Source organism: Schistocerca serialis, chromosome 10 (assembly GCF_023864345.2).
Source record: "Schistocerca serialis cubense isolate TAMUIC-IGC-003099 chromosome 10, iqSchSeri2.2, whole genome shotgun sequence".
In the NCBI taxonomy this organism is placed as follows: Eukaryota; Metazoa; Arthropoda; class Insecta; order Orthoptera; family Acrididae; genus Schistocerca; species Schistocerca serialis.
This window is the reverse complement of record NC_064647.1, coordinates 205385800-205402507: the sequence shown is the minus strand read 5'-3', so window position 1 is coordinate 205402507 and position 16708 is coordinate 205385800. Positions and strand designations below refer to the sequence as shown.

Here is a 16708-nt window from a genome sequence, read left to right as displayed (position 1 = left end):
CCATGACATTTTTCCCATATACAGCACAAATGTTTCTGCCTTTCTCTGCTGCTGTCACCCCTCTACCGAAATAGAACCAAAGAATATATTGCAAATGTTCAGATTTCTCTGCTTGGCACTCAATTTTCTAGCACACACAGCTCCACTCACTACCTCCAAATGACAAAATGACAAAATGACAATATGTAAACTCAAATAGTGTCAGTGAGTGACAAATAGTAAATGACAGCCGATAATAAACCCATAGCAACCGAAATATCAACATGCAAAACAGAAACGCTGTGAACTTTTGCACCAACTATTAAATGGTTTCATTACCCTTTTTGATTTAAATACATGCTACCATGTTTCCAGCCTGACAGTGAACACTTTCCCTTTCATGGCAGCTGAAGCAGTCCTCACCAGAAGGCGGAGACTGGCTGACCGGCAGCAGCCGCACTGCTGAGGCCGGTGGCGACTACCGCGGCACCCCGGCTTCGGCGTACCAGCAGAACCTGGCGAACGGCAACCTACCTCCTGCTGCCACCTCCCCCACCGTGGGACCCGTGACAGGGGCGTACCGCCCGCCTGTGTCGCAGTCGCCTGCCACGCCGGGCCCGCAGCAGCCCCAGTGGCATCAGCAGGCGCCCCACCAGCACCCGCCCCACACCCACAACATAAACACCAAGGTGGGTGGTGCTCTCTCTTCTCGTACTGTGCTGCTACTAGCTAGTCACAGGTATACCTGTACAGCTGAATGTGCAGTGCGCTAGGTTTTAGAATGGAGGAGATGAGCCTGAATCTGTGTACTGGCCAGCAAGAGTGTTTTTTAGTGCTTTTCCATGCTCACTTGGTCAAATGATCATCTGTTCTCCAAGCTCTGCCTTGGAAAATTTTAATGCACAAAGAGTTAAAATATGATTACACACAGTACAAAGTTTACACAGTTCACAGACAGATGGTGACATTACTACTTTCCTCTCTTAGGTTAACTGGTGACTGTAGTGACAGAAAGTTAAAATAAAATAATAAAAGGAGATTAATGCTGTGTGTGTGGGGTGGGGGGATGTGCCCATGTTTTGGAGAGAGAGAGAGAGAGAAAGGGAGTGAGTGAGTGAGTGAGTGAGACTTTAATGTTGAGGGTTGCTTATATTAGAAATCAAGATGCTGCTGTTATGTCAGTGCTGTATCACCTTCCTTTCTGCCTGCCATAGTTCAGCGAGTGTGATGAGTCTGACACCTGAACCTCCAGATGATGTCAGACATTCAGATCAGTACCAAATGTTGTGTGTTGATAAGAGTATCAACCAAAACACTGATTTAGTTTTTGCTTTGTGCTGTCGTTCAGTTGAAGATACGTAAACGGTAACTAAAAGTAACACCAGAACTATGGAGTATAGGCAAACCATATCTGTGGGTACTGAATATGAAGATCTGTGGTAGGTGAGTTGGTAGAGTGTCGGATTGCTGTGCTAAAGGTCCTGAGTTTGAAACCCACTGATGGTGATATTTTTTTGCAGATTATGTGTGAAATTATTCTATGGGAAAACATTTTTCCTCCATGTAAAAGGATGTTTTAGAGTTTGTAGCAATGTTCTTTTGGCAGCCTGCTTTTGCTTCATTTGTTGAAAATAGTAAAACCTACAGCGTACATTTGTGTAAATAACACCACACCTGTCTATACAAATTTACTTACTCCTCAAGCCATAGAACTTCTTATCTCACTCAAACCACACACCACCACCTTTTACCTTCTTCCTAAGATCCACAAACCCAATCATCCTGGCTGTCCAGTGGTTGCTGGCCTCAGAGAACCCAACAAATGTATATCTGCCTTAGTTGATAAACACCTGCGACCCATAGTACCCTCCTACACTAAAGATACCAACCATTTCCTAGAGTGTCTGAAACCTGTGCCCATCCCACTCCCACCTTACTTATCACCATTGATGTCATCTCCCTGTATACCAACATCCCCCATGTACATGGTCTCTATGCTGCTGAACATTTCCTCAGTCAATGTCCACCTGATTCCAAGCCTATGACATCCTTCTTGCTCACCTTAGTCAACTTTATACTTACCAACAATTACTTCACCTTTGAGGGGCAGACATACAAACAGATCAGGGGTATGGGCATGGGAACTAGGATGGCTCCTTCCTGTGCCAACCTTTTCATGGGTCACTTGGAGGGCGCTTTCCTGGGATCCGTAAGCCTTCAGCCTCTAGTTTGGTTCAGACACATTAATGGCATCTTTGCCGTATGGACTCATGGTGAGACGGACCTGTTAAAATTCCTCGAATCTCTAAATACCTTCTCCCATTTAAACTTCACATGCTCCTGTTCCAAATCCCATGCCACTTTCCTAGATGTTGATCTCGTCCTCACTGAAGGCCAGCTACACACTTCCATCCACATCAGACCTACTAACAAACAACAGTACTTACAAGACTTGAGCACTTGCCTGCGAAAGGCAAATGTCCCAAGTTCGAGTCTTGGTCCGGCACACAGTTTTAATCTGACAGGATGTTTCATATCAGCGCACGCTCTGCTGTAGAGTGAAAATTTCATTCTAGAAACAGTACTTACATTTTGACAGTTGCCATCCTTTCCATGTCAGATGTTCCCTCCCATACAGCCTTGGCATTTGAGGCAAACATATTTGTTCGGATGCAGGCTCTTTACAGCAAGACACCACCACTCTCGCTTCCGTCTTCACTAGCTGTAATTATTCCAACAGCCTAATTCAAAAGCAGATTACCCAGGCCATCACATCCAATGCTGGTACTGCTGATCCCTCCAAAAAACAACTTCAGAGCAGACCACTTGTCGCCCAGTATTATCCTGGTCTGGATGTACCAATCAGCTACTTCAACAAGGCTTTGAAATGAGATCATCTCTGTCTGATATTTTGCCCACCACACCTAGAATAGCTTTTCGTTGCAATCTCCACAACATCCTTGTCAGACCCAATGCTCCTTCTGCACCCATCTGCCTAACCTGTGGCTCCTACTGCTGTGACTGTCCCCCGTGCAAAACTTGCCCTCTCGAAACGACTCGTCATAAATCAGCTGTTATGCAAAAACTGTTCAGCCTTTTACATCAGGATGACTATCAGTCAGGATTAATGGGGATAGGCAGAGGGTGTTTACAGGCAACACACAATATCGTGTTGCAGAGCATGCTGTACAACATGACAGCCATGACCTTGGTGCCAGTTCCACTAAACGCTCCATCTGGATTCTTCCCCCAGACACCAGTTTCTCAGAACTCCGCAGGTGGGAACTAGCACTACAACAGGTCCTTGGTTCTCGCCATCCACCTGGCCTTAATTTATGTTAATTCCTTCCATATCAGCATTTATTCACAGTAACTACTTCTTTCTTCACTCCATTTTAGTTCCCTACATCTTTGATTTTCTGATTCATCTATTTTTTGCCGTCCCCATCTCCAACCTTTTGTTAGGTACAATGCATTTAGCTTTTCACTCTTATTAACTCATGCACGATGTTTTAGCAGTAATCTCTGTCTCGCATATTACCCCGTCTTCCACCTTCAAGCTATCAGGTTTTCAAATCTCATCCGGTACAGTGCCCAACAATCAGTCGTTCCTTCCCATCACGTCCAATAAGTCTCCCCTGACCCAGGGTTGTGGGTGACTTTTCTAAACTGTACCCCTTTCCCTAAATGTCTTCAGTCCTTTTCATTCACCCCTCTTCCTACCCCTTCAACTCTTCTGCCAGAAGGAGCCACTGGCTTTGAAAGCTTAGTTAAATCCTTGTGTGTGTGTGTGTGTGTGTGTGTGTGTTTCCCTGCCGCCGCCTGGTAAGCAGATTTTTTATCTATCCATTTATATTATATTATCAATAATTGATTATTTTCTAAGTGCTAAATAGTAAGATGACCTAAATCTGCTGTCAGGAAATATATGTATCACAACAAAAAATGAATAGTTAAATAGCTATCTAACAGTGAAAAATTCAAGATGGAATAAGAGTAATATGAAAATCTCAAACAGTGAAAAGTCCATGTTGGAATTTATTATGAAAAGGACAAGTTGCTTCTCACCATGATAGCTATGGCATGGGGTTGGGACTGGTAGTGGCATAGGGATGGAATAAGTTGTTGTGGAGGTTGAGTGTGTGGTAGAACACTGTTCTTGAATACGATGTACCTCATTCCTGGGCATTATAATAGATAATAAAAGCCCTGAGGAAAGAAGTGGTTCAGTTGTTCCAGTCCAGGGTGGTATTTTTTAAACCACACACACACACACACACACACACACACACACACACACACACACAGAGTCACGGTTGTCTTCAGGAACTAAGGACCGACTGCGACAGTGTCTGAGGTGAGCTGTGGTAGTGGGTGGTGGGTGCTCAGAAATGATATGGGGTGGGAAAAGATGCTAGTGCTGCCTGTAGGAACATGGGACAGAATAGGGCTGCTAAATGCTGCTGCAAGAGGCTATGCTGAGGGAGGGGTGAAGGGAAGAGGAGAAAAGTATAGAAGGAGAAAGGGCTGTCACTGAAGTGGAGGTTTTACAGTACTATGACCAGACCTGGGTTAATGAAGAGCTTTTGACTAAAACAGTCTCATTGAAACGGAGAGAATGGGGTATACACATCTGGGCCTGCATATCAATAGAAGGGGGAAGGACAGATTAGCAGGGGGTAATGGAGACTGTACTGTGTCACCACCTCTTGCGACATGTGCTTTGACTGGTCTGGCTCATCTACGGGTGCCAACCCGAAGTTGCAGATCTTGAGGACACAATTGCAGTTGACAAGTAGATTCCCCGGTTTTATATTGTGGTGCAAGATGCTTGCAGAATGCAGGTATTTCAGACCTCTGAAGATCTGGTAGAGGAAGACTCCGATGTGGTCAGCAGACAGGTACTGGGGAGATACTACTATTTTGTGTAGTTCACTCTATGGGAGTTCTGTGATCACATAGATTTCCTGGAAGAAGTCAAGATGCGGCTGCTGGAGAATGTCCAACGTGGGCAGCACGTTCTCGTGCTTGAAGACGCAGAGAATTTTGAGCTCCCAGAAGACGCACTTGGACGAGATGAGCGACTGGAAGACGTTGGGCAGCTTCTTGAGTGCGGCGCGTTGCCCGTCCCTCGAGTCCGTCACCGCCCAAACTACTCCAAAAGCTCCATAACCGATTTGTCTATCCGGTAGCATGTCCTGTGTGTGGGAATGTGCAGGCGTTGCTGGCATTTGGTGAGAATGTTGTGGGTGGTAATAAGGCTGGTCAGCTGCTAATATGTCTTATTGGTCTCCTCCCCCGCCAGGCATGAGCGGCATCGACACAGACATGGACACACTGGAGTACCTGCTAGGTGCAAATACAGCCATGAAGTTGTTATCGAACATGGGACAGAAATATCCATTCTGAGGATGGTCTTCTGTCAGTTGTCTTCGTATGTCAATGAAATCCTTTAATTGCTCGAATAAGTCCAGAATTAAATTCTTGAACAAATTTTTCTGTTCTTGATGTTATCAACTGGCGGAGAAAGAGAGAGAAGATTTTCAATATCACAGCCACATCTGAATAATATGCTGAGTCCTCAACGTCGTCTCCTTAAGTACAAAGACCTATGATTCCATGTAAATGACACAAATCGTGTTGCAGCAGGTTCTTTGTCGGAGGGCACTTGCACATAAAAGAAAATACTAGTGGATACTTTAGTCAGAGAGATACAGTTTTTAGTGTAGAATCAGGTTACAGACAGACAGTATCAAAAGAAAGTGGTGCTGAACAGGACCGTAATATATGTAACAGTTTCCAGAAGAATAAAATTACTTTGTTTCTCCATAACATTAGTGGGTTGGAAAACAACATACAGGAGCTTCTTGTATGTGTAAAAGATGTGGAAAAATCTGAAGTGATAGATGTTTTCTATCTCTCTGAACATTATGTAATCAGAGGGGTGAAGTTAAACATCAGTGATAATATAGACCAGCATCATTTTTGTGTAAAGTTAACATGGAGAAAGGACATATGTGAAAGCTGGACACAAATTCAGAAATTTTGAAGCAAGTAGTTTGTGTGTCAATCAGAACCTAGAAGCAAGTGCTTGTGAGCTCGTACTGCAGAATACTTCTGTGGAAATTGTAAGTTTGCAGAGCCCCTCTAGAGAGAAATACAGATGTGTTATTGAGTTACCTGTCAGACAAGAAACATTTACGAATTTGAGGAGATTTCAGTTTAAATTTTAAAAGAAACAGACAGTAAAAATGAGCTGTAATCATTATTCGTGCGTTTCAATCTCAGTTCATTAGTCAGTTTTCCTACTAGTGTGGAGCCAGATAGTAGGATACTGAAGGGATAACATTTTTATTGACAGTGCTCAGGCTGGAACAGTTAACCCTTTCACTGCACATTTACTCTGTGGCTCCTGCCCTGTGTGCGATATTTTCACCCGGTGCGTGTATATATAACTGTAGCAGTCTTCCGTTATTATTGAGATAAAAATGAGACGCAAAATCCAGTATTGTCGGTGTAAATCTTTCCTTTTTTTAAATCTTTGTTCAGAAAGCCTTATTTTGTTCAAAAAAGGTACTTTATTAGGAGAGAAAAAAAAAATACAAAACATATTACATTAGTAATACTTCAAGCATAAAGGCACATTACATTTTACACAAATGTATCTTGTGTCACTTCGTTTATCATGTTTTGCACATACAATACACCTTCTCTGGGCGGCCTTTTTCTTTGAAGTTCCTGGGATTAGCGAGATAAAGTGGCGCTCGGTTAGGCGTAAGGGATTGTCACCATCAGTCGATCTCCTTCCATGACATCCCTCTGTTTGCAGTTGGTGGTGAATCTCTAGGATCTGCTTGATAAGTTTCTGTTGAAAATCAGATACTGAAAGATTTCGTCCCATTTGAGTTTTATATAATGCATGCACATTGAGCAGAGACAGATCCACCAAATGAAAAAAATACTTTTTTATACCACTTTACAGTTTTTCATACACATTGTACTGAACTTAGCATCATGTCGCTCCTGTCGACGGCCCCCATATTTTCAGTGTAGCTTACGATGCAAGCTGGTTTTGTTTCTGGTTCATTCGTGGTTCTGTCAGTTTTGTCAGTCACTGTAATTTCGGTTGTATGAAGAGTTGAAAGCATCCTCACTTCTTGCTTGTCCTGCCACTTCAGAGCAAGAAGTTTATCTGTTGACATAAACTCGATCTCACCTTTTCTAAGTTTTTTTGATAAAGCACGCATGCCTTTGCGGTTTGTTCTCACAGTTCCACTGACATTAAGTCACTCTGCCATGCAAATAACAAAATAACGTTCGGCTAGTGTACCAATTGTCAACATATAATGTGTGACCTTTACCAAGGTAACGTTCAAGCAAAGTGAGAACAATGCTCCCAGGTATTCCACCATTTACACCGAAGTCAGTTTCTTTTTTTATGTCTGTTGCTGCACCCACATAAATAATAAAGTCGAGAATATAACCAGTTTCCCAATCACATAACACAAAAAAATATACACCAGATCTGAGGCATTTGGAGGGAATGTACTGCTTGAAGAAGACACGACCTTTGAAGAGAACTAAACTTTCGTCAATGCACAAATTTTTAAAAGGATAGAAAGCACCTGGAAATACTTTTCTTAAGTGATCCACGATTCAGCGTATTTTCCAGATTTTGTCATCTCCAGGGTCCTTACTGTTATCAGCAAAATGTAACATTCTAAGTAACAGAAGATATCTATCTCTCGGCACGATTTGCGCAAACATTGGAGTAGACAGTAACTGATCATTGATCCAATAACTGTTTATTTCATTTTTTCTCACTTGAGCCATCAGAAAATTTACAGCAAGGAGACAGTAAACTTCGTCACTGTTTGTGTTTTTCCAATGTCGCAGTCTTGATTTTTCACTGGCATCATTGCAAAGGTGTTCATAATATAAATTACATTGCTCAGCTATGTAGTTCACAATTTCTTGGCTAAAAAAAAAAAAACTTGGAAGCAGTCGTGTACAATACATAAATCATATAAATTGATGATTTTGCGATCGGAACCACTGTTATCGAAATTATACACTTTATGGTCCAAATCAGAGTCTTTCCATCTAAAATCAACTGTTTTGTGTCTCTTCGGAGATTTTTCAGGCATATGCTCAGGCTCTTCTTCGGAATCAGAGAAAGAATCGACGATAACATCAAAATCTGGATTTGCATTTACTGGTTCAACGTTTGTTGGTTCACAAATATTTCTTATATTTGTGGTGACAGATTTATGTGCCAGCTTGTCGTCGTCATTATCTGTCCACCCATAATCAGCTGGATTGGGCATGATGATGTCCTCATCGTCACTTTGGTTTAGAATACTCAGCAGCTCATCGTCTGTAAACGGACGGTAACGTCACGTCATTTTATTCGTTGACGCGGAAACGGCCGATCACAAACTAGGTACTATAGCGATATGAATGAACTCAGCAGAAAGAGTATTCAGCATTCAATAGTCGTTCAGGTATTTCCTAGTATTTCAACAATTAAACTGCATACTTGCGCAACAGTTACCTCCGACTCGCTGGCCCGATTGTTGGCATTATACGTAACTGTACGACTGTAACAGGAAACCGTTATAAGTAATTCTTATAGCAAATAGTATATATATGTCTGGAGCACTGAAACGATTAGCGTATATTTACGTCTGGAGCAGTGAAAGGGTTAATGTGTACCCAATTGTTAATGTACTACCTGATCATCGTGCACCATTAATGGATATAAACAATATAACACCTGACAGCCCTGAGGCAGGTTCATACCAAAAGCAGTGAGGCTTATTAATGAGAACAGGATATAGTGTTTTCAGAATAAGTTGAAAGAGATAGTAGGGGATTATGTATGTGTAGAAACAGATGCCAGGGTCAAATTCAGTTCATTCCACAGTAAATTTGTGTCATTATTTGAAAGCCTCTGTCCTAAAGAGATATCCAGAAAATCCGTATAAAAGTAAGCCACGGTTACTAAGAGAATTAAAATCTTGCGTAAGAGGAAAAAGGAATGGTATATAAAGGCTAGAATAAGTTAAGACCCAAGTTTCTTGTATACTACAAAAATTCAGTTTCACAACCTTTGCAAGGATCTTCACAATAATACCTTTGTATACACTAATGGCTCTTGGACTGACTGTGGGGTCGGGTGTGCCTTCATCATTGGCACCTGTGTCTTTCTGTATCGACTTCCAGCAAACTGCTCAGTATTTACAGCCGAGCTCTTCACCTCGTATCAGGCCACTGAGAACATCTGGCGACACAGCCTTTCAATTATGTTCTCTGCTCAGAGTCACTCAGCGCCCTTCAAAGTCTATGTACGCTGTACACCGCCCATCCCTTAATGCAGCGGGTCCAGGAACACTGTCACTTGCTCATTCTTGGTGGACCCAGTGTGATGTTTGTGTGGGTTCCTGGTCATGTCGGTCTGCCAGGAAATGAAGCTGCTGATGCTGCTGCCAAGACTGCAGTCCTCATACCTCAGCCCGCGAGTACCTATATTCCCTCCGATCATCTCTGTGTTGCTGTTTGTCAGCAGGTGGCATGCCAATGGCCCTACCTTCACGGGAATAAGCTCCGTCTCTCCCAGCAGCTTGGACGATCTCCTCTCGGCCCTCCCGCCGAGAGGAGGTCATTTTAACTAGGCTGCCTATTGGGAACTGCCTTTCTAGCCATAATCATTTGATAAGTGGTGCCACCCCACCTCTTTGTACACATTGTGCCCAGGTTTTAACGGTCCACCACTTCGTATGGAATGCCCATTTATTAACTGTTTATATTCCAGCTTGGGTTTGCTGTCTGATTTATCAGCCATTTTAGCAAATGACACATGGGCTGTCGACCGCGTTTTACTTTTTATCCGCCAAAGCAATATGGCAAAGGCCATTTAATTTTTAGTTTTGGACCTCAGTTTCCGTATGGTGTATTTTTTAGCCCTTTCTCCATGTACCAGTTTTTAGTTGTCTTCTATTACGTCAATTGGAATTGTTGTATAGTCGTTTTTTAACTCCTCTCTGTCTTTGTGTTCTGTAGTTTTGACCTCGTGCTTATGTGCCCAGTTGTTTTTTTGCCCCCTAAAGCAAAACATAAACCAAAAAAATTCAACCAGACTATGAACTATTTGTGCAGTGCTACTTATAGACGGGTTCCATTCCCGATGCCCAAATGCCCTTTGATTTTTCTTTGTTTTTCAGAGCCTGCACTGATATGCTTTGTAATGCAAATTCTCTTAATGTCTTCCAGGTCTGGTGAATGTGATGGCTAGTGAGATCTTAAGAAATTGAGTGCTCGACCCCAAACCTTATTTAAATGGAAACCTCTGTTCCTATTTATTAGGTTTTCTGACTTCTTTTATTTTGATAGAGAAAGAGGTTGAGACTGAGACTGGGACTGGGGACGAGAATCCAGTAGTCGAGTATCTACCTTATGCTGGCCCATTATCTGGTAAGATTGGTAGACTCCTACAGAAACGTGGGATCCAGCATATTTCTGGCCCTTCAACTAAGATGAAAATTCTCCTGTGTAAGGGCGTACCACCTCCAATAGGTCTGTGGTTAGTAAACCAATGTTGTCCAAACCAAAGTTTCAGTTGAGAACAGATGTACTTATCCTACTCCGTGCCCCGCGGGTTTTAATAACGTAAAACATGGCAGAGGTTTGTATAATTTGCTTTACTGACATCACAGTGTTGCCATTCAGAGTTTTCTTTTTTTCTTTTGTTGACATCACAGATGAATGAAAGCTTTCTGTTTTACAGGTCAGCCACTTGCCCCCCACGGATGGACGAACGTCGCACCACGCCGCTACCCCTAATGTCGGCGAGGCACAGCCGCACGCGGTGGCGGATCGTGACAGGAATCACAACCACAACCACGGCCACGTGCGGCCTGCGGTCGGGGGCAGCAGGGACCATTCGCCGCTCGGCCCGTCGCCCCAGCAGCAGCACCCGCCTCCGCCCCACCAGCCGCCCCCGCAGCAGCACTTACCGCCGGCACAGGCGCAGCTCCCGCCCACTGCTGCCACACCGCAGCCGTCGTCTGGTGTCGCCCCCCAGGCTGCTGCCGCCGGCAGTGGGGGAGGAGCTAAACCGCCACAGCACGAGCAACAGAGGCTCACCCACGAGCAGGTAATTTCGGTGAAGTGATACGACCTGTGTGTATTTGTGTCGCATGTGCTTCTAAACCCTCGTCTGGTAGGTCCCGTGTTTGTGGAAGTCCCGTGTAAGAGACATGTTCTGTGCACCCACTCCTTAGGTCCTACTCCAGTCCTGTTACAGGCATACCGTGTCTCACCTGAGATTGGGGCTGCCTGCGAAAAGAGTCGTGTCGTATACTAGCTATGTTGTAACTTCGGTATAGTCCTTCGTGTGGGCACAACCACCAAAAAATGGACTACCAGTGCCTGACTGTGGCTGAGTGCAGAATTGACTAGCCAGGGGTGGAACAAGCTCCTGAGTGTAATGTACTCGACTTTTATGTCTGCTTGGTAACCTGTGCTTCCTGTATCCCCCCTCCCATAGCAGTTTCTCTGAGTTACACATATTGGAATTGTCCTAACACATCCTTCTATACCATTACCCTCATAGCCTGAGACTATGCTGATTTCTGTTCACACACACCTCCAACCCTGTGTAGATACAGGAACCTTTGGTATAACAGTTGTAAATTGTCATAGCTGTGTTGGGAAACCAGAGCCCCAAGTGCTAATAGAAAGCACTGATCCTCAAATCGTTATAGGCACTGAAAGCTCGCTAAAGGTGGATATAAGCTCAGCCGAAATCTAATGGTGTTCCGAAAGGATAGGCTAAACACGGTTGGCGGTGGCATGTCCGTTGCTGTCAGAAGTAGTTTATCTTGTCACAAAGAAGAAGTAGATACTTCCTGTGAATTAATATGGGTAGAGGTCATTGTTGGCAACCAGAAAAAAATAATAATTGGATCCTTTTACCGACCTCCCAATTCAGATGATACAGTTGTTGAAAGTTTCAAAGAAAACTTGAGTTTGATTTCAAATATGTACCCGACCCATACGATAATAATTGGTGGTGACTTTGATTTACCCTTGATATGTTGGTGAAAATACAGTTTAATTCTGGAGGTACGCATAAAATATCATCTGAAATTGTGCTAAACGCATTCTCTGAAAATTATTTCTAGCAGTTCACGCGGATAGTAAACGGTTGTGAAAACACACTTGACCTCTTTAGCAACAAATAATCCTGAGTTAATAACAAGCACAAAACTGATTCAGGGATTAGTGAACACAGAGGTGTCGTAGCGAGAATGAATATTGTAATCCCCAAATCCTCAAAAAAAAAAGTGAAAAATATACTTATTCAAAAAAGCAGATAAAAATTCACTTGACTCCTTCCTAAGACAAAATCTCCACTCATTCCAAATTAATAATATAAATGCAGACCAGGTGTCGCTTAAATTCAAAGAAATAGTATTGGCAGCAATTGAGAGATTTACACCAAATAAATTAACGAACGACGGAGCTGATCCTCATTGGTACACAAAAAGGGTTAGAACACTGTTGCAGAAACAATGAAACAAACAACGAAACAAACATGCCAAATTTAAACATACGCAAAATCCCCAAGATTGGTAATCTTTTACAGAAGTTTTAAATTTAGCATGGACTTCAATGCAAGAGGCCTATAACAGTTTCCACAACGAAACTTTGTCTCGAAACCTGGCAGAAAATCCAAAGAAATTCTGGTTGTATGTGAAGTATGTTAGTGGCAAGAAACAATCAATGCCTTCTCTGCTCGATAGCAATGGAGATACTATCGAAGACAGTGCTGCCAAAGCAGAGTTACTAAACACAGCATTCCGAAATGCCTTCACAGAAGAAGATGAAGTAAATCTTCCAGAATTCGAATCGAGAACAGCTGCCAACATGAGTAACATAGAAGAAAATATCCTCGGAGTAGTGAAGCAACTTAAATCACTTAATAAAAGCAAGTCTTCAGGTCCAGACTGTATACCAATTAGGATCCTTTAGGAGTACGCTGATGCAGTAGCTGCATACTTAACAATCATATACACCCATTTGCTCGATGAAAGATCCGTACCCAAAGACCGGAAAGTTGCACAGGTCACATCAATATTCAAGAAATGTAGTAGGAGTAATCCACTAAATTTCAGGCCCATATCGTTAATGTCGATATGCAGCATGATTTTAGAACATATATTGTGTTCAAACATTTCGAATTACCTTGAAGAAAATGGTCTATTGACACACAGTCAATATGATTTAGAGAATATCGTTCCTGTGAAACACAACTAGCTCTTTATTTACATGAAGTGTGGAGTGCTATTGACAAGGGATTTCAGATCGATTCCATATTTCTGGATTTCCGGAAGGCTTTTGACACTGTACCACACAAGCTGCTCCTAGTGAAATTGCGTGCTTATGGAATATCATCCCAGTTATGTGACTGGATTTGTGATTTGCTGTCAGAGGGGTCACAGTTCATAATAACTGACGGAAAGTCATCGAGTAAAACAGAAGTGATTTCTGGCATTCCCCAAGGTAGTGTTATAGGCCCTTTGCTGTTCCTTATCTATATAAACGATTTTGGAGACAATCTGAGCAGCCATCTTGCAGGTGATGCTGTCATTTTTCGACTAATAAAGTCATCAGAAGATCAAAACAAACTGCAAAACGATATAGAAAAGACAGCTGAATGATGTGAATAGTGGCAGTTGACCCTAAATAACGAAAAGTGTAAGGTCATCCACATGAGTGCTAAAAGGAACACGTTAAACTTCGGTTACATGATAAATCAGTCTAATCTAAAAGCTGTAAATTCAACTAAATACCTAGGTATTACAACTATGAACAGCTTAAATTGGAAGGAACACATAGAAAATGTTATGGGGAAGGCTAGCCAAAGACTTTGTTTTATTGGTAGGACATTTAAAAAATGTAGCAGACCTACTGAGGAGACTACTTACACTATGCTTGTCTGTCATCTTTTAGAATACTGCTGCATGGTGTGGGATCCTTACCAGATAGGACTGATGGAGTACATCGAAAAAGTTCAAAGAAAGGCAGCATGTTTTGTATTGTCGCGAAATATGGGAGAGAGTGTCACAGAAATGATACATGATTTGGGCTGGAAATCATTAAAAGAAAGGCATTTTTCGTTGGCGACAGAATCGTCTCACACAATCCAGTCACCAACTTTCTCCTCTGAATGCGAAAATATTTTGTTGACACCAACCTACATAGGGTGGAATGATCACCACGATAAAATAAGGAAATCAGAGCTTGTACGGAAAGATATAGGTGTTTATTCTTTCCGTGCACTATACGAGATTGGAATAATAGAGAATTGTGAAGGTGGTTCGATGAACCCTCTGCCAGGCACTTGAATGTGATTTGCAGAGTATCCATGTAGAGGTAGATGTAGATGCCCCCACCCCATCACTCCATTAATTTACTCTCTCTGGGTGACATTTCATAGATAACTGCAGTCTCAGTGACTGTGTGGATAAGATTCCATCCTTAACTGATTTTACATTTGATGAAAACTTATAGTTCCGTGGATAAAACTTCAATTTATTGAATGCACCTCCAAAGTTGTTGTTACACTCCAAGTCTGTCCACCTTCAGTTATTGGTGGGGATATAAATTCTGAATGTGTGTAACAATCATTATTACCATTGAGGTGGTGCCATGGTTAAAGCACTGGACCTTTCTTCTGGAGCAGTGGAGCTCAGATCCCTATCTAGTCATTTTGCTATAGACTTTTAGTGGTATCACTAACTTGATGTCAGGCCGTTACCTTTGAAAAGGATACTGAGGTTTTCTTTCATTATCTTTGTTCTATCTGAATTTGTGCTTCATCTTTAATGCCCTCAGTATTCAATGTTAACCGTATTTTTCTGTGGAAAGTCCCGTTCTATTCCTTGTACCACCTGAGATTGTTTTCAGGTAGAGAGGTGTGGAGCATGGCCTACTGAGCCTCTTGAGACCAGATGAGGAGCTGCAAAAGTAGCAGCATTTCTAGGATTCATCTACTGGCAATAAATGCTGGAGGGTTTGGTGACATGCTGATCACCTGTTCCACTATTGAAGATTGCTCCTTGTACTGCCTTTTAGGCAGCAGTTGTCCACTTGTAATAGGCCTAACACCTAGTCCCTGAGTAGTGTTCATGTTTACCTTAAGTTTCACATTTTTATGTTATTAAACCTTTTGGATCATTTCCTTTCTTCATTATATCTTAATTTTTATATGGGCAGCGTATTTAATTGCTATCCAATATTGTGTCTAATATCTGATTCAAGAAAAATGTAGAAGTTTGTAAATGATGCAATGTTCTTGCCTTTGCCTGTACCAATTTTATTTATAATAATTGAGCTGTTGACATAATCATTATTTGAAATCTAACCAAAAATGGTATAAACCACTCTCCACGTCATGTACCTATAATTGCAAAGGAAAGAGAGTTATCTTTTTTTGCAGGTGTGGGTGCAAATTTGTATCTCTATGATTTTTAAAATTATTATTATTTTTAATACTGTTTTACTATTTATTGATTGCTATTCAGGATAATTTAGTGTATAAAAGCTAATGTCAGGTGTTATTCTCATTTTGTCACAGTTCAGAGCTGCTCTTCAAATGGTGGTGAGCCCTGGTGACCCACGTGAAAACCTGGAGCAGTTCACCAAAATTGGTGAAGGCTCTACAGGAACTGTGTGCATTGCTGTGGAGAAGTCTACAGGCCGCCAGGTTGCTGTCAAAAAGATGGATCTCCGGAAACAGCAGCGGCGGGAACTTCTATTCAATGAGGCAAGTTTTTGTGTATTTTGTTTGTTGGATGGTATTGATATTTGTCATCATCATCATCATCATCATCATCAGCTGCAGCAGCAGCAGCAGATATTTAACATCCACAATTGAATAAAGGCCTGCTCCGTGCATTGCATTCCTCAGCCATACACAGCCATGTTACTCCTGCATGCCCCCTACCCAACTTCCATCATTTCATTGCTTTGGTCTTATCTTCTGCAATCCAGCGAAAAGATTCCTTGATCTATTGACCATCTATTCGGCTGGCTAGTACATTTGAGTTGTATTTGAGAAGAACACAATTTACATTTCCTTCAGGCCATCCGGATTTGTTTTTTTCATTGATTTCCCTAAATTGCTTAAATCAGCTCGTGGAATGCTTCATTTAAAAAGAACACGGCCAACGTCCTTTCTCATCTGAACTTGTGTTTCAAAGCCTTTAATGACCATGTGATCAGAGGGACATTAAATCCTAACCTTCCTTTCTTCCTACTTTGATGTAAATTTTGGAGCAGTTACAACTATGAGGTCTTTTCAAAGAAATTCCAGAACTCTGTCCACAACATTTTTCTACACTTACCTTTTATGTATTGTGCATGGTCTCCTTCAAAATACTCTCCTCCACTATTGATACACTGCTCCCAATGCCGTTTCCACTTCTGGAAACAGTCTTGGTACGCTTCTTGCTGGATTGCATGAAGTGCTATCTACAAATTTTCTTTTACCTCTTTTGTTGTGGCAAATCTTTGTCCTTTCAATGGAATTTTCAACTTTGGAAACAAAACAAAAAAATGGGAGGGTGTGGGGGGGGGGGGGGGGGGGGGGAGGGGGGGTCAGGTCTGGAGAGTACAGAGAATGAGACAGTGCAGTGATTTCATTTTTTGTGCAAGAGACATG

At 42.1% G+C, this 16708-nt stretch overlaps 1 protein-coding gene across 1 annotated transcript in view; it reads left to right on the top strand.

The window, feature by feature from the left end:
* Positions 1-16708, top strand: part of LOC126424891 (serine/threonine-protein kinase PAK mbt) — a 113394-nt gene that overhangs the window by 63787 nt on the left and 32899 nt on the right. Inside the window, exons 3-5 of the mRNA XM_050087723.1 lie at positions 387-668; positions 10766-11134; positions 15623-15811. Coding sequence (XP_049943680.1) covers positions 387-668; positions 10766-11134; positions 15623-15811 — 840 coding nt within the window. The remainder of the gene's footprint in view (positions 1-386; positions 669-10765; positions 11135-15622; positions 15812-16708) is intronic.